The sequence below is a fragment of the Zonotrichia albicollis genome, chromosome 4, assembly GCF_047830755.1.
Source record: "Zonotrichia albicollis isolate bZonAlb1 chromosome 4, bZonAlb1.hap1, whole genome shotgun sequence".
NCBI lineage: Eukaryota > Metazoa > Chordata > Aves > Passeriformes > Passerellidae > Zonotrichia > Zonotrichia albicollis.
Genome location: NC_133822.1, coordinates 34,751,710 through 34,774,932, shown reverse-complemented (window position 1 = coordinate 34,774,932; position 23,223 = coordinate 34,751,710). Strand labels below are relative to the sequence as shown.

Below are 23,223 nucleotides of genomic sequence, written 5' to 3'. Positions count from 1 at the left end.
TCTTATCTTTCTTTCTTGGAGAACCTCCCTAAAACAGAAAAAGAAAAGGCATGGTGGTGCTATTGCTATAAAGAAAGAAGCCCAGGATCTGCAGAGCCCTGAGATACCCTGTGAAACAAGCTTGGATTTGACAGACTCCTCTTAAACAGTAGAAATGTAATTGCTACATGGATTTAAAACACTGAAAGACGAAGATTTTGTTTACTGCAAATACTTTTTTATGTACCCTAATGCCCAAAAGTAAAATAGAGGCTGGATTTATTCTGAAACATGGTCAGGAATTTTAAAATGGGCTTTTGTACACACAAACAAAGGGAGCATGGGAAACAAGAGATTGTGAGTTACTTAAATGTCAAGGATTACATTGTACCAGGTAAAACTGAAATGTAGCACAGGGACTCAGTTTCATAAATTAAATGTCATTGCTGATGGGTACAAATTATATAAGAAAGATGGAAAGGAAAACCGAGGTGGCACTTTGTCAGATGCATTTATAGCTGCAGCAAGACACATTTCAGCTGCAAAGTAATTTAAAAAACAAACCAAAACCTAACAAAACAACAACAACAAAAAACCTCAAACAACTAAAGTGGTCATCTGCTGCAGCCTACTCCAGCAGCAAGAAAGCAGGAATGAATTAGTCTCTCTTAAGGGACTCAAAGCCACAAAACACTGAACTTGTGGAGAATTTAGCTGCCCACATTTCTTTTAACAAATACCACCAAACACTGACCAAAGAAGTTCACAAGTTACACAGAAACCTGCTCTAATCCAGACAGTACAGGTTCTTGACAAATAAACAACAAAAACGCCCCCAATCCAGGAACTGAGCAGAGAAATTAAAAGGACACCATGAACACAGTATCTAAATGTAACACGGTATAGAGTTTATTTGTTTGACTTAGAAAAGGTCTCCCACATAATTAACTGGACACATATACATTAAATATACAAACTTATACCAAAAGAAACACAGAAGGCACACATTCAGCCGAGTGGCTCTTTCTGAACCACTCACCACTGCAGGCCAGAACGAGAGAGCCATGAGCCCAAGCTTCATTACTTTCTGTCCAAAACCAGGACCACAGCTGTAGGCCCCATGGTGCTCCACACAGACCAGCCAAACAGGGAAAGAGATCCAGAGGACAGGCATCCTCTTGGCATTGTGCATGGTCAGGATAGAGATGCCAAAGAGAGCTAGTCTGGCTTTTTGAGTAGCAACAGAACCATTCCCATCTTTCCCACCCCCTTGGGAGGTTGGTGACTTGATTACAAGAGGGGACATCTTGGGCAAGCACCAAATGACAGCTTATTTGAATACTGCTGTACCTTCAACCTCTGCTGGCAGACTTCCAACACAATTCCTAAGCACTGCTCTTTGCCCCTGTGACCCCCAGCACCACCAACCACATTTTATCTGGAGAGCAAGAGAGGTTCATTTTACAGGTCACAGCCCCAGGTTTCTAGCACTCATCAAGAACCACGATCAGCAAAATCTAGTAAAAACAAATGTGGTCACCTCACACAGACTCACTTCTGTTGCCATAGGAGCAGGTAAATAGCTCAACTTCAGCAGATTTTATCTTCAGGGAAGAACTAGTTCCACCAGAGCCTGAAACCTCCACTCTGGATCTACAAGGCTGTGTGCGTCCTCAGTCATGCTGAGTTTAAGGAGCAGATTTATATCATGCAAAAAAGCAAGTTTGTTCTCTCAAATTAAGTAATTAAGCAGTGTGTGATAAGCCTAAGGAATTCTACTAGCCCTTGGAGTCAAGGCATGAGACTGATTTCCATGGAGAGAATCTGAAAACAAGTGAACATTACCTTTCAGTAACTGGTGTGGCAACCAAGAAGACAAGCAGATGAGAGACTTTCTCTGGAAAGGATATCCTGTTAGTTGACAGGTTAAAAAAAAAGCTCTGGCATCCACCATAGGGAAGAGAAAGTAAAGCACACTGATGTGTAAGCACAGAAGGAAAGGAAGGACAAGTGAAATCAGCCTCTTGGACTATTTGTGAAGTCACCCAGGATGAAGCAACAAGAAGATAAAGGACTTCCTGGAAAACCTGACCATATATATCAACATGGTGCTAATTAGTTAATTAACCTATTGCACAATTAAAAAAAATAAATATTTTAAAAGCCTGGGAGGAAAAGGAAGCACCAGATGACACTGCTCTTTTCAGAACAAAAAGTGGAACAACATCAGCCTAATAAATTTATATCTGATCTTTGCTAACAAAGTGAAATAAATACAAGGAGAGAAAAAAAGTCTCCCAAACATCTTCAGAGTGGTAACCAAAGTATGGCAAAATCATGCCACTTTCAAAAATCCTGCAAACACAGTGAGTAGCTTTAGGCACATGAGCTACACACGTGAAGCCAACAGGATAACTCAGCTATCACTTCTACATCCAAGTGATGGTGTCATTTCCAACACCTCTTTTTTTCCGCATTACCAGGAACAATTTCATGAAACACTGCTCATAATATGAGCTGACAGACCTAGCTGTAAAGCTACAGCTCATTCCCAGAAGGCTATATAGAATTTAACCCATGGAGGATGAGTAAGTTCAACAGAGGGCACAATACCTTTGGTGTTTTACCATCTCAAGACATTCTGCAGGGTAAATAGAGTAAAATGGCCCTGCTTGCCATTCAAATTAAGTATACTTCAAGGAAAGGTAATTAATCAATCAGTGAATCAATCAATTGCATTTTACCATCAACTACAGACAGCTGTTGGAGTGTAACAACATCTACTGCATCCCAGCCCCTGAAAGTCTTTTGATCAGCTGCTTCTGTGTTGGGAGTGCATCAATTGCCTTTGCTGTGAATTTGTTGTGCAGCTAAAAACCCAGATGGTTTCTCTAAACAAAAAGCAAGAAAACTAAACCTGTGTTTTTCTGATGTTTAACTATTTTTTTGGCAAGTAGGCATGTTAGTTTTCAGGTCTCTTCTAATAACTGGGATCTAATTTTTTTAGGTATCACAAGAGGATTTACTTATGACAGCAGGATATGTAATTTAAATGGCAAGAAAGCAGAGTGAAATGTCAATCTGCCCACTGTAGAGACAAAAACAATCTGTTTATCCACTCTGTTAGTGAGCAGAAGTGGAAAAATGATAGTGAACAAGAGGACAGAAATGCCAGTCAGATCCCATAGTAGCTAGGAGGTAGTCATCAAGGAAACCATTAAAACAGCCTGACAACAGTTCTTTTTTTGTACATGCATTGAATTTAGGGTTTGTTACTACAGAACACTTTAGAGGCCAAAAGCAAAAAAGGATTTTTAGAAAAGGACAAGTACATTCATTAAGACCAGGTCCAGAAGGAACTGCCAGAAAGCTGAGAAAGTCCATAGACTGCTAGAATGGTGTCAGAGAACGACCTCTGTATATACAAGCCTTGTATTTTATTTATGCTTCTGTGATCACCTGTTACAGGCTATTCTCAGAGGCAGAACAGCAGATCAGATGGCCTTTGGTCTGATTGCACACAATGCTTCTTATGGATCAAAGCTCTCAATTTTAGCATGATTTATTCTGGAAAGGTTAACTTAAAAAAAAAAAAAAGGGCATTTGAAAAACTTGAAAAGCTTGCATGCCTCCTCTGCTTCCTCTTTCAACCCTCAAAGATGTGCTCCTTAATCATTCAGTTTCCATGAATGGTAAAAGCATTGCTGCATTAGCAAGAAGGAGGATTTGACCACAGCCCCTGAAGTCTGTGTTATTGCTCCCAGATCCTGCCCAGGCCCCTTATCAGGCATTTCTCCTGACCCAGTCTCAAGTGTATGTTAAACATTGCCCTATATTCCATTTTTCCTCTTTGCCACATTCTTGCTAAATCACTTTGTTCGACTGCTACATCTATGAGGTGAAACAGTTCCGATACTGCTCTGTAGGCTACTGTTGGCTAAACCCTTCTCCTGCCTGGGCCAGTGACAACAGGAATCTACAGGAAGACTCCTTATGGACAAAGGATTGCTCCACTGTCTGTAAACATCCTTATTTCACCTAGAATTTGCCACTGCTATTGGATTCAGCCTTACAGCCAGTCAGATCAATACATTTTTGCAGTGCAGTAGAGTAAACAATGCAACACAGTGATTCCAAGTCTGCAGCCAGACAGACTGAAGTAGCAGCACAAGTAAGTCAGAAAATCTCCTGCATTTCTCTGGGCACAGAGCAAGCTCTGAGACCAGTCATCACAGTTGTTTTTATGTACAAAATATGTGTGCACATAGATATATGGACTAATACATTCATCACTAACCCTCATTTAAGGGACCAGCTATCCAAAGTCTGCTCATCACCCAGTAAATGTGCTTTAGCCAGGGGTGCCAGATGCATCCAGGACCTGCAGTGGCTTTACAGACCACTGCATGAGGATATGGCAGTAGGTTCAAAATCAATCAAGAAGTTACTGTTGCAGCTTGTGATTCAGTCTTTAGTTCTCCAGACAATCCTTCCCAATCAAGATAACACGCAGGTAGATTGTTTGTTTTTATCGCTCATAGTGGAGTTTGGATTCAGGTTACCTGGAAGGAAAAGAAGTTAAAGTAGTGTTAATGTTAAGTAAATAAGCCCTGGATAAAGTTTGGACTCATGCTTCACTCTCATTTTTTACTATGCACCTTGTGTTAGACCTACATTATTCTGCATGCTCTCATGACTTTTTTTTTCTGCTGTAGTGAAATGAAGAAACATTAAAATAAGATCAAATGCAGAGTATATTGTAGAGAAACCCACTGGAGAAGTATTTCTAGGCTTTGCCTTGTACCCAGTCCAGCTTCATTACGTCCCAGCTGGCACTGATAAATAGTCTGGTCATGCCTTGGGTGAGAAGTTTTCCAAAGAGTGAGGTATGGAAAAAAACCCTGAAAACCCAAGGTCATCTCATTCACTTGATACCCACACACACTCTCAGTAGAGGTTTTTTTTCACATTTTGTTTCAAACATCTCTAGTGCCAGTGTTTCCACCACTGCCTTTGCAAGACAAATCCCAAGACTCAAGGTCTCACATGAAAGTGGCAGAGTATGCTGCCTCCAGTTTTTTATAATCCTACCTTTTTTCACTGCTTACTCTATGAATTTCTTCTGCTCCCAGCATCTGTACCTTTCAATGCTTGCACTTCTGTCTGGTGTCCATCATTACAGCCAGATGTTGATCTGGATGCCCCAGTATATGTCTCAAGCACTGTACAGAAGTGTGTTCAGAGGCTTTGCAAGCAAGGGAGCTCATCTGAGCTCAGTAAAGATTGCGTGACTCTGGCCCAGGGCAGCAGGGACCGACAGGGGCTGCCATGTGGCTTGGAATCACTCTGAACACAGGCAGGCCCCACTCATGTATTTGTACAGAAGGAAGGTACATGTGCATCTCCCAAGCACTTGGAGCCAGATGCCAGTTCAGAGGGAAAACAGCGAGTGAAAACTGCCACAGGTCATGGTGACATGCTACTGAGAAGTCTCAGTCTTGCTAAGTTTAGGGAGCATTCAACTCAAGCACTGCCTCTGAATTGGGCTTCAAGTGCATAATTTTTAATGTCGCTCTCTTGCCTGAAGGGTATCTGATCAATGCTGCCCTTACCTGTAGATGCTGGGGAAGAGAAGAGCTCTCTTTTCTCCCTCTCCTTCTCTTCACTTTCTTCCACACTGCATCTCCTTGATGTTCACCTGGGAGGTTGCACTGCACCCTGCCCTCACTTCTGTGGCTGCTCTGTGCCTCCTCCCCACAGCTCCCTGTAGCATTTCATTCTACCTGTTCCCCTCTGACATATCCTGCACGTTAGTGTTATCATTACTCCTATCTCCTCCCCACCCCTCTTTCCTTCCCCGTCTGTATCACATTCAAGACCCTCATGCTTTTTTTGAAATGTCTGTGCTTCTCTGCTTAATTTCAACTCCCAGCCCTTTTATTCTTGTCACTTTCTACTCTTGTCTTCTGACCTTTTTCTACATATTCCACTACAGTTAGAGCAAACATCCTCCTTTTATGTACCCAACACTGTTTCCCTCTTTCTCTCTTTAGAAAAGAGGCTGAAAATTCCAGTTACCACCCTTCCATGATCTCACTTTGGCTGAAAAACACTGGTGATAACCAAGCAGCTATTTCAATGCCTTTGCAGTGCCCAGCATAAATTCCATTTCCTGTTGCAAGAAGCATACAAAACTGAAACACAAAATCCTTCTACTAAGGGTGTGTATTTTGCAACCACTGCTCATGAGGAATGAAGTTGATGCATGGAGCACCTCAGGACAGCAAACCCTTCTGAACAAGCCCACTTTGCTTCTTCCAAAGGAGAACCAAAAAGTCTGCACCTTCTGAAGGCACACAGCTTTCAGATTTTTCCAGTGTTTCCCAGAAACTGCACACAGAAGTCACTGTCTCTGCTGAACACAGTCTGCCCAGCACCAGCTTAAAACTAACAAGATTCTGGTCAGGTTCAGAGCTGCTCTTATGTTCCTCAGCAGGCAACAGTGAAATCCAGTGAAATTCTGATAAGTTCATTATGTGGTTTGAGAAAACCTTTTAAGACAATGTACAACTTGCCATGTGCTAGGACAACACCTCAGGGTGTTAATTCAGATACTTAGTTTGGGACATTACTTTCTATCTGGAGCCCTTGTATTTTCCAGACTCCCAATTCTGACTCATAGGAATCCTCTTCTAGCCTGTAAAAGCTGCATCAGATTTTCAGACTCCATCACAGCACACACTTCCATCATTTCCCTTCCCAGCTCAGATTCTCTTCATCACCATTTGCTTCTACAAGACTGAATCTGACTTTTAGCCTGCTTGAATAATGTCTTTCAACTACTCTATGAGCTACTCAGGTGTGGATCTGGTCTCTCCATGCATTTGCAAGGTGGGATGTGTCTCTGTGGTGCTAAAGAATTAATAGTGACTTTGGAGGATGTGTGCTCAGGCAGGCCCATGGGGCTTAAGTGTGCTGTTTAATCTTTACAAAAGCTAAGGGCAGCTATTTCAAACCGTGAAGCTCTGAATAATTGCATCCTAACCTGCCTGCATACCAAGTACCCTCTCTTTCATTTCTACTTCTTACCTCCCTTCTGTCACCCAGAATATCACAGCACCAGTTTTTACTAATTTTTCTCAAAGACTAAGTTTTGCTTAAACTTTTAAACTCAAGTCAGCCCTAAAGTTACCCAAGAACAAAGTGTCTCCTATCTTTATACTGAGGCTGTGACTCTATTCCATGGCTGTGTTAAGGAATTTTTTATTAAATCCTTTTCTGTTCCTCATGAATCTCCATCTATCTAATGTGCCCTCTACCATCTCTGTTCACCTGCCACTTTCAGACTATTAGACTAGAGAAGTGTTCTCTCACAAGAAGGTAATTTATTTCAAAAGCAACTCACAATCCATGATCTTCCTTCAGCCTTTGATGCCACCAGATGGACAAAGTCTACTTACACCCTACTTCAAAAGCTATGGAGTCTCCCAGTGTCACCATGAACAGGCATTCTCAATTTGCATAAACCAAAAATACTAGCAAGGACTCACTGGAAAGATTTATCAGTTCAGAAAAAGTACAGGGGGAAGACTGGTGTGCTGGACCTCAGCATCTTCCTTAGACCTGTTCTCAATTCTTCCTTCCCCCTTATTGAAAGACCTGGCAGTCTGCAGGAAGTAACAGTGGCAATAAATAAAACCTGAACATAATAGCATGGAAATGTATTTGTGGAAATGGTCTAGACCAAGCATCAGACTGTCTGGCACAGATCCACTGTTTTAGGAGGAACAGGGACATCCCTGCAGCCTGGATGGTGCAATGCCCCAGCAGGGTGCAGTGCCCCACTGTCCACCAAAGACATCAACCTCTTGTGCCTTAAGCTGGGCCTGTTTTCATCAGGACATTGAGGGAAGGCCAGGCTGGCTGCTCTGAAACGGGTGACAGTGAGAATCTGATATGCTAAGTGCTGATGAATCAGAGATTCTCTCCTTCTGTCACTAGAGGGTAGTGCAAGCACTCAGCTCCATTCCTGCGAGTGGAAATGCCCATACATCTCCCACAGGTCTTCACCGATTTTGCTTTTCCTGGCTTTGAGAATGGGGCCCACCAGCACATAATGTCTATGCTCAAGACTTACTTGGAGAGAGGATCTCTTTAGACCAGGATTTACTTCTACCTCCCCAAATGCCAAATGCAGATTCTAAAATGGATCTACTACAGTCTTAAATAAATTAACTATTCCTTCTTATAATTCCTCTTTCTTGTGTTCCTTTGGCATTTTTGAGTCTGTCCTTCATTTAGCCAGAAATATTTCCAGGAACCTAATTAATCATTGATGTTGACGATCTCAATTCCTTGCTTTTCTTCTTGGTCCCAAAAGAACATCTTTCATTTCACATCATGGTAACTGCAAAGCAGTTCAGTCTCTCTGCATCTGCATTTTGCATTCATCAGAGCACTGGTCAGATAAGTGGAGGAGAAATTTTCTCCTTGCAATTAGTTTATTTTCCTGATGGTGCAGGAGGTATTGACACCCAAAACAGCTCAATGAGAGGAAGACAACCAGGATGAATAGTCCAAAGATTTACTTCAATCTCACAAAACATGTAAAATGTTGGGGAGTTAGCTACGAACCCATAACCCATTAGAAATCTTTATCATTTGTGTCTTCAACTGACTGAAGCCTTTGAAGGACTTAATGAAAATACCAATCATGCATTAGCAAAGACAGAAAAGTTAAGATCTAGTGACCTACTTCTTTGTAGCTTCTGTTTTCATGATCTTCTCCTGCATTTCAGAAGGTGGCAAAGGAGCAAATTAAAAAGACTTGCACCCTTTCCTTCAATCCTTGTGCCCTCACCTCCTCTTTTCTCCACCAGGAATTTGTCACAGGAAATATACCTGCCTAAACTCTAATGAGGAAAGGAAGGAATTACACTGAAAATCTGTCTGTGGCCTGCTAGCCACTACCATAGAGAACACAGTGCTGCTGTTTATTAGGCAAATGCACTTCATGGACTGAGCACTGTTTTACACAAGGCAATGTTCACCTTTCTCTCCCTCTGCTGCTCAAAAGTATGAGAAACATCCACATGAGAAGTACCAACCCTACAGTAAGACTGCCATTAAATTGCTTCCAAGTTATATTGCCTATATCATTTTATATGACTTCTGCCCTTTGTTTTTGCTCATTTTGATTCAGAATGAGAGGATCTACTCACAGGTGCCCATAGTGGGTATGCTTGCATCAATCAGCCAAGTTCAAAGCAAGGGACACAGAAAGCAGAGTATGCTGTAAAGGGTTTTACCTGAGTTGCCTCCAGTGCTCCGAACACTAGCATGGCCAATGCTGAGCCTCTCATATTCCAGTTTCATGTTCCCAAGGTCTTCTCCTGAATGTCCTTCACTGGCAAAAGAATTGGCCTCGATGCTTGAGCCTGGAGAGCGCTTGGCCTTGCGACTGAAAAGCCCACTGGCAAACCGCTTCCCTTGCTTTGCATTGCTCTGTGCATCTTCCTTCTTTATGTCACGGATGGACTCTCTGGATTTGGATTTATTTTTCAGGTCCATGTGGAGCCGGGACAACAGTTTCTGGGGGCTCCGATTCAGCTTGTTCAAGTTCTCCAGAGGTGGATCTATTTCTGGGAACACTTGCTCCAATGTGACTAAGTCATTCAGGAACTGATTTAACCGTTTCTTTGACTCACTTGTTTCCTCCTTTTCCATGTTTCCCTGATGGTCTTGCCTGTGCCGTGAAGCCCAGAGCATCATATCACCACGGGTTGCCCCTGCTACTAAACCATACTTTGGGTTAATGAACTTCCGAGCCACGGTGGAGGAATGAAAGCCTGGCTTCCCAATTCCATGGAGGAATGGGTTAGCAATGCCCAGTTCCTTGTATAAATTAACTTCCTCTGAGATGGCGTAGAGCTCACGAAACTCAATGTCAAACATCTCCACGTGCTGTCCTGTCAAGACTAGCAGGATGTTTCTGTCAATGTGAGATGAAGTCCATGTGAAGCTGAGAGAAGGAAACAGAACTGACATTAGATTTTGGGGTGCATGCCTGACCCAGCCCACCTAACAAAACCTAAGACACTACAGGGGAATATGTAGCATTATGCCATTTTCCCTTATATCCTTGGCCAGATGGGCCCCAATAGGTACACGACACAACATCATTGTTCTTCTTTAGACATGTAGACCAGATTTGGGAGAAAAGGCCCTGAAACTCTGCAAAAAGGGTCTTTAAAAGGACCCTTTTAAACAAGCAGCACTGAATCAACAGGAAGAGTCTCTGGACTAAAAACCTCACTGAAGAGAACTGAGTACAGGGACTGGCGGGGAGTCCTTGTAGACCCCTTCCTGACGCAGTGTGGAACTGTCTCTAGCCCTCTGCAAAGGTCTGCCAGCATGGGCATGTTCCATTCTCTGAAGAAGGGCTCTATGCCACCTTCTCTGTTGTCCCACTCCAGTTTCTACAGATGCCACACAGATTACAGAAGCTGGGATAGAAGGGGGGTGACAAGTGAAGAAGACTCTCAAGCAAAGTAATCTTTAAATTAATGCCTTAAACAAGAGTAACCCACCTGTATGATCCAGTGGCCACCTTTTCTCCATCCACCATCAGGAATCGGGATGCCAGTGTGCCTTTGATCTTCCCTGATGGCATGTAGAACCCAACTCCTGTCACAGAGCGTATGCGGACATTCTAACAGGGAGGTGAAAAGACAAAATGTCACAATAAACAGGGCAGAAAATTACATAATTGCCAGCTCCAAGTGTTAAGATGTCACTCACATTGTCTCACTACTTCTGGGACTACAGCTCATTTTGTATCAGCCACCAGAAGGGCTGCAAAGGAAAGCATAGTGCTGTAAGCCCTGTTGTCATCTCCTGTCTACACAGGTCACTCCTCTCCATCTTGGACAGTTTATCGCTATCCAAGGGGTCAGCATCATCAAAACCCTGCCTGCTGTCTTCAACTATTCACTTGAGCCACTGGCAAGACAATGCTTTCAGATAAGTGTCTCTACTAATGTCCTGAATAGATCAGCAAAGAAAAATTTCTGAAGATGAGGAAGGAGAATCTTTTCATAAAACGAATGGAAGTAGTTAGAAAGAGAATACTTCTCCCCAAACCTCACATCTCACACCCTTTTGTCAGCAAACCTACAAGTAATGAAACAAAGCACTACCAGACACAGAAAAACCACAAAGTTAGGGTTACATGATTTTCAACAATAGATGAGTGCCTGTGCATACTATAAGGATATGTTTGCACACTGGACTGAGTGTTACGCTGCTCATGGGTCCTGGCTGCACAAGGCTGAACTCCCAAAGTGTCTAACATGAAACATTCCCCCCCAAGTCCAAAAACATTGAATGTCAGTAAAGGTTTGGAGCAAATGATCTTGTCACTCTGACACACAAATCTAGACAATTTTCCTCATTCCACCATATTTTTATGTAAGGATTCCTTAAGAATGAAAAGCTAAAAGCACTGTGAACTGGAGTCATAAATCCAGGGTTGGGAGTCAGATAGTCCCAGGCATAATTGCAGTTCTGATACTGCTCCCTGTGATGTTCTGGGGAAGTCAATTCACCTTTGTTTCATTCTTCTCCATCTGCAGAGCAGAAAAATCAGGAGGATTTGGCTAATGCTAGCACAGCCTCAGATCCCACAAAGAGCTAAGTCCTATTACTATAAACCTCACCGACAGCTTAAATACTGATAGGCTATAGAAATCAGCATGCAGGAATGAGTGATTATAAGAATGCAGATTTCTTTCAAAAGCTGTTTTTTCTGAATACAACTCCTGCCTTTTGAAACTGCTGCTATTTTCCCAACTAGAATACAGCAGTCAAAATACAAATTCTGACTAACAGTAACTGATGATAGCTCTGTTTTGCATTCAGCTGTTGCTTGATCTGTCTGGAGTCCTGTGTGGGCATTAGCTAATTAATGCTCCCAACACTGCTGAAAGTATTATTACCCCATTTTAAAGATGAGTAGCCTAAGACAGAAAAAGATGAAGTGGCTTGCCCAAGGCCTAGCAAATGAGTCATATGTATGGGATGCTGAAGACAGGTTGGGTAGAGCACAGGAGAAATGGTGCCCTTTCCAGTAATTAAAATAACATTTGAATTTGGCTGAATTTTTTTTTCCTTGCTGATTAATGTTGGATGTGGGATTTGCCAAATCATGCTTTGCTGACAGCACAAGACAAGAAGTCAGTCAACAGCTCTGACCTGATATTACTCCTTTGAATCGAGAAGCATCAGCCTGTGTGAGCAAAAAGCTTCCCAGCATATAACAGTGTGGATCTTATTGTGCTTGTATGTTCTATCACCTTCTTTTGGTGGAAAGAAAGCACATTTGAATTTCTGCAGTAAGTGAGCTGTATGTAACACTTAGAAAGGCGCAGAGGGGATAGAGCTGAACAGCTGAGTACATAAACCTCCTTGAATAAAATAGGTACAGGAGTGCATTAATACATCTTGAAATGCAGAAAACAAGCAGAAAGTCATATAAACATCAAGTCACTTAACAAGTCACTTCTTTATTCAAGAAGATTTTTACCCGTTTTCACCAGACATAGTTTGCCAGCAAAGGCAATTTTCTGCCTTGAAGGATCTTGGAACATTTGTAGACTGCTAAGTCAAGCTACAGAGGAAGAGCGAGACTGGGTTCATGTACCAAAGACTGCACAATAACAAAAGAGGAGAGACAAATATAAATGAAGTGAGATTGCAGGCATTTTCAGATGGCACTAGAGTTACAGTAGTAACAATTATTTTGAGTAGAGGACCAGTTAGCTCACCAGATAGAAGTATCACCTCCAGATCTGTATTGTTGCAGAAGCCTGCTTAAGGTTTGTTCTGTAATATCCTGGCTTATGGGAGATGCAGTCTGCATTAAATTTCTATATTTCCTTTCCACAGACTTGCACCATCACTCACCACAAGCAGTGACTAACATCTCCCTGGGTACAACTCAATATGACTGGTAACAGTCAAGCCTGACAGACCATCCTAATACAAATAGTAAGGAACTGGTCTTCCTTGCTTTATTGTCACACTTTTAAACCTCACTTTGAATCCACAGAAAGCTAAATCAGACCCAGTTTAGAAAGTCAGTAATGCTGTGACTGACTTGGCAAACCTAGGCCGTAGTGCTTACAAACCAGGGCTGAGAAGGGGGAACACACAAGACAGACCCTAAAGGGAGGTGTTGCAACTGCTTCCACCAGGGAATCCTATGTGCACCTTCCCTCCTAGAACAGGGAAATCCTCTGTTTGCCCTGGACAGTTTTGGAAAGGGCATGGTTACTGAGAAAATAGTGTAACTTGCAAGTATTCAGGTAGAACAGGATGGAATGCAGCTAGCTGGGACATGGTCTGCCAAGATAATTACTGAGTATTATCTGTGTCTTTACAAAAAGAGAGCCTTGCAAGCTCCCATCTCAGAAGGTCACAAGTAGTCTAGAAGAATACTCCAGCAGACCATTAAAAAACCAACAGCACTGCTTCACATCACATTCCACCCCTCCCTCATCTCAGATAGGAGTCAATGACAAAACCCATAAAATATCAAAATGAAATTACAAAAGTTTCTTAGGCAGAAGCTTTTTAGACTTTCTGAAGTGAAAGGAAAAACTTCTTACATGTTAGGAAAATGAATGTAAAAATTAATGTGAAGGTGAACTTCCTGCAGATAAATCATTCCCTGGGCTTGCTTGGAACTCTAGGAGAGTTCTCTGTCTTTGGGCAGGAGTGTCTGATACTGTGGTCGGGGTTAACAGAAACATGAAGACAAAAACCACCTATCTAAAATCTGGTGAGAACATTCACCCTCAGGTCCTGCAAAAAGAGGAATTTCTGAGGGGCTATGAATTTAGTATCTATGAGAACTCTGAATCACTGTGATCTCTGTAGAACACTCTTGTGTCAAACATAACAGAAGTCTGACAAACCATGTCCTGTAGGCTCAGGAAGCCATATGACTCACACACACAAGACATGCTCTTATGAACAACCCATGAATGTTCTGATGATTGAATTTAAATACATTTCTCGTGAACTCTGGCCTTCAGACAAAAACAGAGGTTTTCTCATTTAATGCTTAGAGTTGGTTAAGAACTTTTACTCTTTGTAGGGTGAGGTATGGTCTTCCTACAGCAGTTTCCCTCCCATGAGACTGTCAGCAGATCATGATACCTTGCCATCTCCACAGAAAGAATACAATAGCCAGGAATTTTGTGAAAATGTCCATCGCTGTACAGAGACAAAGGGCAAAACCCAGTGTTAACTGTAAACCTCCCTGTATTAGGACTGTTGAAGTATTCACTTTGCATTGGATGAGAAGGGCAACACGACCAAAAGGGCAGAAAACACAGAACGAAATGAGGATCTGGTGGTGACAGAAGACAGAATAAACATTGTGACCCTGCAGTTCACAGTAGTGCATCATCTCTCTCCCCCTGGGATCAGAACTTGTCTCTAAACCTTAGAGTTATATCTCAGGTGGCTGCAACTTCCTGAGAAAAGAAGCCATCCTCTGTACCTCACACAAGCATTCCAAGGGAAAGGTGGGCACAAGGGCAGGAAAGAATAGTATGCAACTCCTTTGCTGGCAAACTATGTCTGGTGAAAACTGGTAAAAATCTTCTTGAATAAAGCAAAATGCTAATTCAAAAAGGAGAAAACATTTTCCCTGTTGCTAAAAATCTGTAGAAGACACTCAGACATCAAAGAAGATATCAGGAAAAAGACAGTAGATAAGAAATGGGTGAAAGAAAGTTTCCTCAGCAATTTCAGTATCTTCTGCAATCAAACAACGTGAGACAAAATTATTCTGCCGAACAAGACTGGAGGCCCAGCTTGCTTTCTTGCTTTAAATCTGGATCTTCAACCCTTGGCACATTACAGAAGAAGGGCTGGGAGGAGTCCTCAAGGGGAAACCTTAACCTTCTGGAGCTTCCTTGGGTATCCAAAGCCTGTTGCCAGGGAAATCCCTACATGATGGTTTCTGCTACACTGACCCAAGCAGCAGCATAGGCATGTCCAAGGCAGCTCTGGGTGAGATACTAAGAGAACACCTTCCTTGAGAGGCAAATGACTTGTTTCCCCATCCCATGAAGAATGTCTCTGGTCATTCCACAGAACCATATACAGGAATTAACTGCGTTGGCCTTAGCAAGACTAAAAAAAATACCTAAGCCATACTGGAAAAAAAAGATAACCACCTTCAGGGGAATTTAGATCCAGTATGACATACCTGAGAAAAGAGGGGGAAAATTTGAAGGATAGCAATCTGTGGGCTGAAGCTTTGCAGAATAGTGAACAACTTGGTCAAAAGTTGTTAAAAATTTCTTCGCAGTGGACTTGCTTCAACTCAGCTTGTACATTTTTAGCTGAAGATGTCTAAAGAAAAACATAGCACGGGCTGCCATGAAAGAATGGAATCATAGAAGGGACACAGAAACATTTTCTCCTTCTTTTGATTGCACCAGTTCAAACTGCACCTCCTTAGAGAGAGCCATACAACTAGACTGCTGCAGGACCTAGGCATTGCTGTAGCACATCACTGGGATCACTGGTTTAGGAGTGTCAAGCCTGTGTAGAAGGATAAGAGGATGAGCAGAAGGGGACTGCTTTAGAGACAGAAAAAACAGACTGAAAGGAACTCAGCTCTCCAATAGCAACACAGCTCTTTCTAAAACACAGTATATCTTTTCATTCCCTCTGTCCAGGAGTTAAAATACTGTAGTACTGAAGACATCATTGCTGTACATGATGACACAGTAAGAAAGGTATTGGGAAACTGGTACCACAGCAGATGGAACTACTGCTGTGATTTCACAGCTATGTACCAAAGAGACACAAGCCTAGGAGACACAATACCACTGGCACTTGAAACATGTCTGTTATAATGAGGTCTGTGTCTTGCTTTCAAAGACACCAGAGGGAAGGAACTTCCACCACCGTTTTGGAAAAAAAGGGAAAACTTCTCAGCTGGATGTCTTTTTTGATGAAACTCAGAGCAGAGTGGTAGTTCACAGGAGAACTCTTCAGATATATGCAGGTAATTTTCATCCAGATTTAAGATAGCTCCCCTAAAATGATTAAGATGAGACTCTATAATCTTCAGAGCTTTTTGAGTTTTGGTTGTGGTTTGAGGTTTTTTTAACTATAAATTGAGTGTTTAAGGAAAATCCACCATGCTCCAGACAAAAAGCACTTTTTCCACTGCCGCTGTACAGAACAAGAGAATCACAAACGGGTGAGTCTGGCATCCCATAGGTTGTTTCCAACCCAGCAACTTTTTTCAGGATTTAGAACAAGTCTGTAGTAGCAACAGTGGCTAAAAAGATGGGGAGGAAAGGAAAGAATACAATACTAACAAGAAATACACAAATTATTTCAGTCTGTATGTAATGGAGCGAGATCCCTCTGAGGCTGCTTCTGCCAGCCAAGCTAGATTGACTACTCTGCTATGCTGCATGCACTATATGAAGGCACACTGTGGCCCTCAATCCCTCAAATTCTCCTTTAAGAGAAGGACTACAAGCTCATTCACTCACAGATGATCACTGTTGGGAAGGAAAGTCTTGATTTTCACAGAATGTATGTGTCCTGTAAGAGGGATCCATGCAGACAACTCTAAGAGCTACCTGGAACTCTAGTTTGAATTCTAGTTTGAATCCTCACATAGAAGACCTACAGCAACTTTCTCTGATAATTTTCTCCCCCAACACGTATTTTGAGGTCATAAGTGCCAGGAAACTACACAGATCCCTGTGTTGGGTGAAAGGCAAAAAAATCCAAATCTTTCCTTTTTCTTTCCTTCTGTATTATAAAGCCACACTGTTATCCCTCTGTGTTCCATCACTTTTAGTGTTGTGGTACGGAGGAAGAGATGTGTTTGCTGGTCCAAGCAAGTTCCAAGAACCACTGCAACTGCAAAAGGCCAATGACCTGCAGGAGATAATGGTTTAGCACTGAATACCTTACCCGGATCTGCAAGTCACTGAGGTCAAGGCATCTGCACATTTCCAGGAAGAGCCTGACTCCCTCCTCATCCAGGATGATATAGACGGGGATCCAGCGCTTGTACGCTGCATCGACGATATCGCGGAAGATGTCCCGGTCCGTAAACACATCCATGACCACTGCAATAATCTGCAAACAACAAGATGGTAGACAGAAAACTGAATGAATATTAGGAACTGAAAGGAAGGCCTGCCCCACTGGTGCAAAATAAAGGAGAGCACTGATACCAGATAATGGAGGAGAAGCCTCCATAGGGAGAACAAAGTACAGGGAGGTACATGCCCAAGCACTAGCAATAATTGTAATTTTCTGAGTTAGCTGCTGCACTTAGTAAATGTTTATGAGAGTTCTCCTTCTTCCAGATGAAACTGACTTATTTTAGCAGCGTGAGGAATGCCAAAGCCAAATACCTAATTTTTCCTCTGTTTTAAGAAACTTCCATAGTCTCTGTAAGGACTCACTTAAATGAAGAACACTGAAAATATATTGAAAAAAACCACTGAAAACACAATTTTAACACTTAACCTGAAGGTGTCTAATGGAAGAGTGAATGTGCAGAAGAATCAGGGCTTGCATCCTCAACCATGATGCATAGTGTAGAAAACAAACATTCTATTTTCCTTTATTTCCCCCAAATCTCTGTGAAAAGTCTGCTCTCGGGGCTGGCTTCTCAAGGAATGATTTATTGGGCTCAAACATAAACACCTCATATTTCTCAGAAAGGGACTGGAGTGTATTCAAGATTTGAAGGCAAAATGATCATTCCCTCTCTTTGCATGTATTGTTTTTCTGGTATAAAACTAATCCTTCTTTCCAGGCATAGATTTTACATAAAACAAAATGTTTCACTGACGTGAGAGACAAGCCTGAACATTTATAGGATGAGTAACAACAAAACCAAGAAGGTTATGGGTAACTTTAATGCTGATCTTATAGAAAGGGAAAGACAAAACATGTATCTTTTACACCATTAGAAATATCAATTAATTTTTCTGCCTGAGTTATTCTTCTCAAGATTTTAAAGGTTATCAATGGAGGAAACTACTGTTTTTCTAGTCTCTCTGCATAACATCAGCTTGCCAGGTCAGAGCTGCCATGCTGACAGTATCCTGGGACTAGAGCTGTCTAAATTTTAATTTCCCAGGTGCTGGGAATCACAGCAATAAGCCCATCTGGGCTGGGGATGGTATATACAGGTGTGAATGGAGCTAAATACTGAACCACACTGTAGGACTTTCTTCACTTGATGCTTGGAAAAGGTGCAGCTCTCTTGCAGGAGCCCCCTAAGGAAGCGGGAATAATTCTCCCCAGAGACCTCTTTCCTGTGAAAAATGCCCTTGAACAAATGGCTTTTGGGAAAGTGATGCCACAGTAAACATCTCCCACTGCATCTGCTGAGTCCCTGCTTGTACAGCCAACAACAACCAACACATCTGCTCTGTCAGGCTCCTTCTGTCAACAGTGCTTACACCAGCTTCCCTTCGTTAGAGAAAGAAAAAGAGCTGACGTTGTATTTATGCTCATCATTAACATGTAAGTTCCTGATGGAGGTGAACTGTGCTGGAGCTACCTCATACTAAGTCCCACAGTAACTTCTACTAGGCAGGATTTCAGGTCCTGCCTTGGTTCTCCCTTCCCAGCAGGAATGTTACCAGAATCTCTAAAAATTAAAATACAGCGACCTTTTACCACTTTGTTTCTGAACAACCCCATATACAGGCAAACCATAAATAAAGTCATGAACAGTTCATGCATTAACCAAGGCCTGTTACGTTCCCTCTCCCCCCACATACAGTGGTATGGATGAGCTATTTAGGAGAAAGGATGCCAAATAATATTCATTTGAAATAAGAACATCCACATAGAGAATGGACAGCAGAAGCAGGAACTTTTCTCTCCACCCCCACCATTTGCAATGAGTGTAACAACTGCAGAAATTACACCCTATCCTGGACAAACCATTAATTGTCTGTACCTGCTGTGCAGTGTGAAGGGATGGCTCCCTCCAGGCTGTGGGGCCTTGGGTCAGCCCAGGCTCCTTTCCAAGACTGGGGACCACTGAGAACAGCAGTCAAAACTTCCCATGGGCAACGCCTGTTGTTGTGTTTGCCGTCTCAAGCCCTTGTCACAGCTAGGAGTGTTCCCAAGCACAGCAAGTCAGAGCATGAGCGTCTACCCCTGCAAGAGGTTTTCCCCATTTCTCTTCCAATCCTAAGGATAATAAACTTATCTGTAGGACCCATAGGTGTGCCTAGCTCTTCACAGGAATTTTAAGATTGGCAAGTTAATGCTTGCTAATCTCATTGCAGCTAGGTAGCTTAATTAACATATGTTTGTAAAACACTCATGATAAGCCACCCACAGACTTGTGCCACATATTACCAGTATCTGTTCAGACCCCCTTTCAGAAAAAAACAAACCCAACAATCCCCCACTCTCATTTGCTGACTAAAAAAGCTGCTACCTGGAGTGTTTTTTGCCAGGGTGAGCTCAGCTGAACACAATAGGCATAGTTATCTATGAAAAGGACCATTAAACACTCAAATGGCTGTTAAACATGAAACCAGCTTCGGGCTGGGAGGGGCACAGTTTGTCCAGTCAGTGAAACAATAAAAATCTACAAAGGATTTAATTATTTCTAAGTGCCAGGCACAGCTATGGCCTTTCTTTCTGGGAAAGAAACAAACTTTCCCAGTTCTTGAACAGTCTCTAGAAACCTTTGTAGCAGCGCAAGGAGGAGGTGAAGTTGCACTACATCAGAGCATAAGGACTACAGCTTCTAAGTGACTGATCACACCAGTCACTGAACAGAATTACAGGGTGTGCACAATTTCTGAGAGCAGGCAGCTAAGAAGATCACCCACCAGATTAATGCCTCTCTGGAAAGTTTTCTGTGTTTCCCGGCAGATTCGGTTTGAACAAGCCTGTAAAAGTGGTGCATATAGTGTGTGCTGGCAAAAGGGAACAGGTGGAGGAGGAAATGACTGCTGAATTATAAAGCAGAAAAACCAGAAAGCTGCAAAACTAAGCACAGGAATGAAGTTTCTTACGCTGTTCTCCCCTTTACCCAAGGGGTGTGTCAGCTCTGACGGATATCTTTTCCTGGGTGGTCTTCTCCGGGAACTTCACCCACATCCGGGGTGGGTGACGAAAAACCTCGTGATTGCCCCCACCTGCTCAAAGCAAGCTCTTGGAGCATCATGACTGGTTTGCTTCCTTGCCAGAGGTGCCCTGTCACCACCAGCAGTCATTTCCAGGGAAAGATAAACGGGAGGAGCAGCCTCATATTGTCTACACTTTGTCTACTTGCAGCTCGGGCTGGACGGGTGTTGAGACCACAAAAAATAAACCCAAAAAGCACCATCCCATAACGAACACGCTGCCCTGTCTGTAACTAGGGACACCTGCACACACCAGGTAGGGGTGGCTGTAACAGCATCACGACCTGTGAACCCGGGAATGAGGCCGGGACAGGACAAGGCGAACCACAGGTACAGAACCCCAACTGAGGGGAGGTGGAGAGGCTGTGAAGAGGTTTCACCCCATCACAGGCATCAGCTCAGCAAAGCGTGACGCGACTGGCAAGGAGGCGCAGGGAAAGCCCTGCCTGATGGACGCCGACCATTACAAGGCCAGAGCGAGGGCGCTCGCCCGCCTTGCACCCCATGTCCCGAGCCAGACCCTCGGCCCGGCTGAGGGCGGCAGGGCAGGGCCGGCCCGGCCCGTCGAGGCTGCTCCGTACCTTCTGCGCCTGCTGGATCATGTCCCGCACCACCTCCTTCAGGTGCGGCGCGCTCTCCTCCTTGCGCGGGTGCGTGAAGAGGGACACCCTGCTGATGCCCCGGTAGAACGTCTTGTCGGTCCAGCCCAAGTCCAGCGGGGGCACCTCGGTGTCCGAGCACTCGGGCCAGTAGGCCAGCGAGAGGGTCTCGCCGCCGGGCCCCCGCGCCACCTTGCCGCCCTCCCGGGGGTCGTCGTAGCCCCGCCAGCCGCCCCTCAGGTCCTGCAGCTCCCGGCCGGAGAGGAAATCGCGGAGCTGCTCCTTCCTCAGCGCCTCCCGGTACGCGGCCTCGCCGCGGGTCACCAGCGCCTCCAGGGCTCGGCGCTGCTCCTCGCTGTAGTAGAAGCGGGCCTGGGCCTCCGTCACCTTCTCGTTGACGTGCAGCTCGTCCAGCAGCAGCACCTGGGACTCCGCCATGCCGCCGGCAGCCCCAGCGCAGCGCCGGCCGGGAGCGAGGGCAGGAGGCTGCGGCGGGAGCTGGAGAGGCAGGGCCAGGACCGCCTCACCTGGCCTGCCCGAGCCCGCCCCGACGGGTGGGGCGGCCGCTCCCCCGGGCCCCGGGAACACGGCTGTCCCCGCCGCCCGGCCCCTCTGCCCGGCTCCTGCGTGGGCCCCGGGCACGGGGCGCGAGTTGCGGGAAGGACAGTTTCTGTGAAAAGGGGAACAACCTGACCTAAGAGGTGCGGGATGCGATGTAAGATAAAGAGCCAGGCTATGTGGTGGCCTAAACCAGCTTCGAGGCATGCGGGATAGAAATATTTAACTGACTTGTGAAATTGTGTGCTAAGAGAGAACTTGGTGCATTGAAATGGGAAAACCGCACCTCCGAGGGAAGACCCTTACCCACTGAACACATGAATTTGAAATACCCTGTGCCTTTAAACCGAGGTGGGGAAAGAGAAGACAGTAGTAGCTGAGCCAGGTAGTGATGTAGATTCATTATGCAAATATTGCCTGAATAGGATTGTATAAATATGCTTGCATATGTATGCATTGTGTATGTATGTATAAATACGCTTCCTCGCTTTGTGGATTTACCACTTCTCACCCATCTCTGTGTAGACATGAAATAAAATAGAGTATCTCAGCCTGGTGTGTGGATCAGCTTCCCCACTGGGTGAAAGAATCCAGATTTAGAGCAACATCCTGGCATGGTTGGCATCAGTGTCCTGACCGCAGTCCTTGGAGGAGAACCAGGCCTGGCCCCCAGGTGTATTTTGGGGTGCAAATGCAAAAGTCTATTTAAGCTTTTTTGCCCCCCTTTTTCAAACTTGGCAGCCACCTGAGGGATCTCATGAGGAAGAGGGGGACACAGCTGGGCCAGGGAGGTGGGCAGTGCACCATGGTGGCCACAGTCAGTGGCCTATTGGCTGCAGAGAGCTCGTAGCCAGCCCTCTCTGAATTCTCTGGCAGCTCAGCGACTCCAGAAAAGCAAGGGGTGTGGGGTAGCCAGCTTACAGAGGGGAAGATGACAGAGTGATGTGCCAGAGGCTGCCCAGCAGGCTGCTGTCAGAGCTGGGAATAAAACAGTCTATGAATAAATAGCCACACCCATCCCACCGGAGACTCGGGGCTGTAATGTTAAAGTACGATTTTTGCGAGGTATGTGATCATTTTTAGGGGCCTTAATCAAGATTCCGGCCCCACTGTGGGTTGCACACAAAGGGTAAAGAGCAGAGCTTCCCCTCTGCAGTCCAGGGACAGAGCTGGCAAGGTATGAGCAAGGAAACAAGGACAAAGTCAAAGGCAGTGGTGAAATACAAACAAAGTCAAAGGCAGTGGTGAAATACAAACATTCAGAGGCATTTACAGCGCTTTACATCTGTGATTAGCCCCTAAGTGCTCACATGCAGAAAAACTATAGGGGACAGAGCTTCTGAAGCTGCTCTTTGTTTTCTCTCTCTAAGTAATCACCTGCCCTCAGTGTGAGTTAGTTTAAAAAAACGAGGATCAGGTGGGCCACCACAGCTCATCCTGTGCTGTTCCTCTCCTTTAGGTAAAAGAGATACTTTTAGTATTCCAGACAGTCTTCCATAGCTTTTCCTAGCATGAAATTCACTTAAAATTTGAAATTACACTTTGCAAAGGTCTACTCCTCTGCCTATCAAGTCTCCTTTAAAAATTAATTTCCATGTAAGTTCTTTTAGCCTTATTTCTGATGGAAATGAGACTTACATGGTCATGGTGTCTGTGCCTGTCTGCCTGTCTGTCCATGTCTCTAATAAACTTCTGAGCCCACTGTCTGATTTCAAATAAGTTTGGCAGAAGTGTAATTACATCCCTACAGATTTATGAAAAATAACGGGCCTGATAGCAAAAAGAGACTCTATCACAGTCCCCGACAGTGCAAGTTACAATGTGGGTTCATGCCTTATTAGATTTCAGATATTCCATAAAATTGAGAATGC

The 23,223-nt window shown here is 44.0% G+C and overlaps 1 protein-coding gene across 1 annotated transcript; it reads right to left on the bottom strand.

The window, feature by feature from the left end:
* Positions 1-866: 866 nt before the first annotated feature.
* FAM83F (family with sequence similarity 83 member F) lies at positions 867-21,328 on the bottom strand. Its single transcript, XM_005488649.3, has 5 exons — positions 20,777-21,328; positions 16,996-17,163; positions 10,569-10,690; positions 9,288-10,000; positions 867-4,541 (listed from the first exon to the last, which is right to left on the bottom strand). Exons 1-5 carry the CDS (start codon positions 21,230-21,232, stop codon positions 4,477-4,479), a joined length of 1,524 nt encoding a protein of 507 aa, XP_005488706.1. The 5' UTR covers positions 21,233-21,328; the 3' UTR covers positions 867-4,476.
* Positions 21,329-23,223: the final 1,895 nt, after the last annotated feature.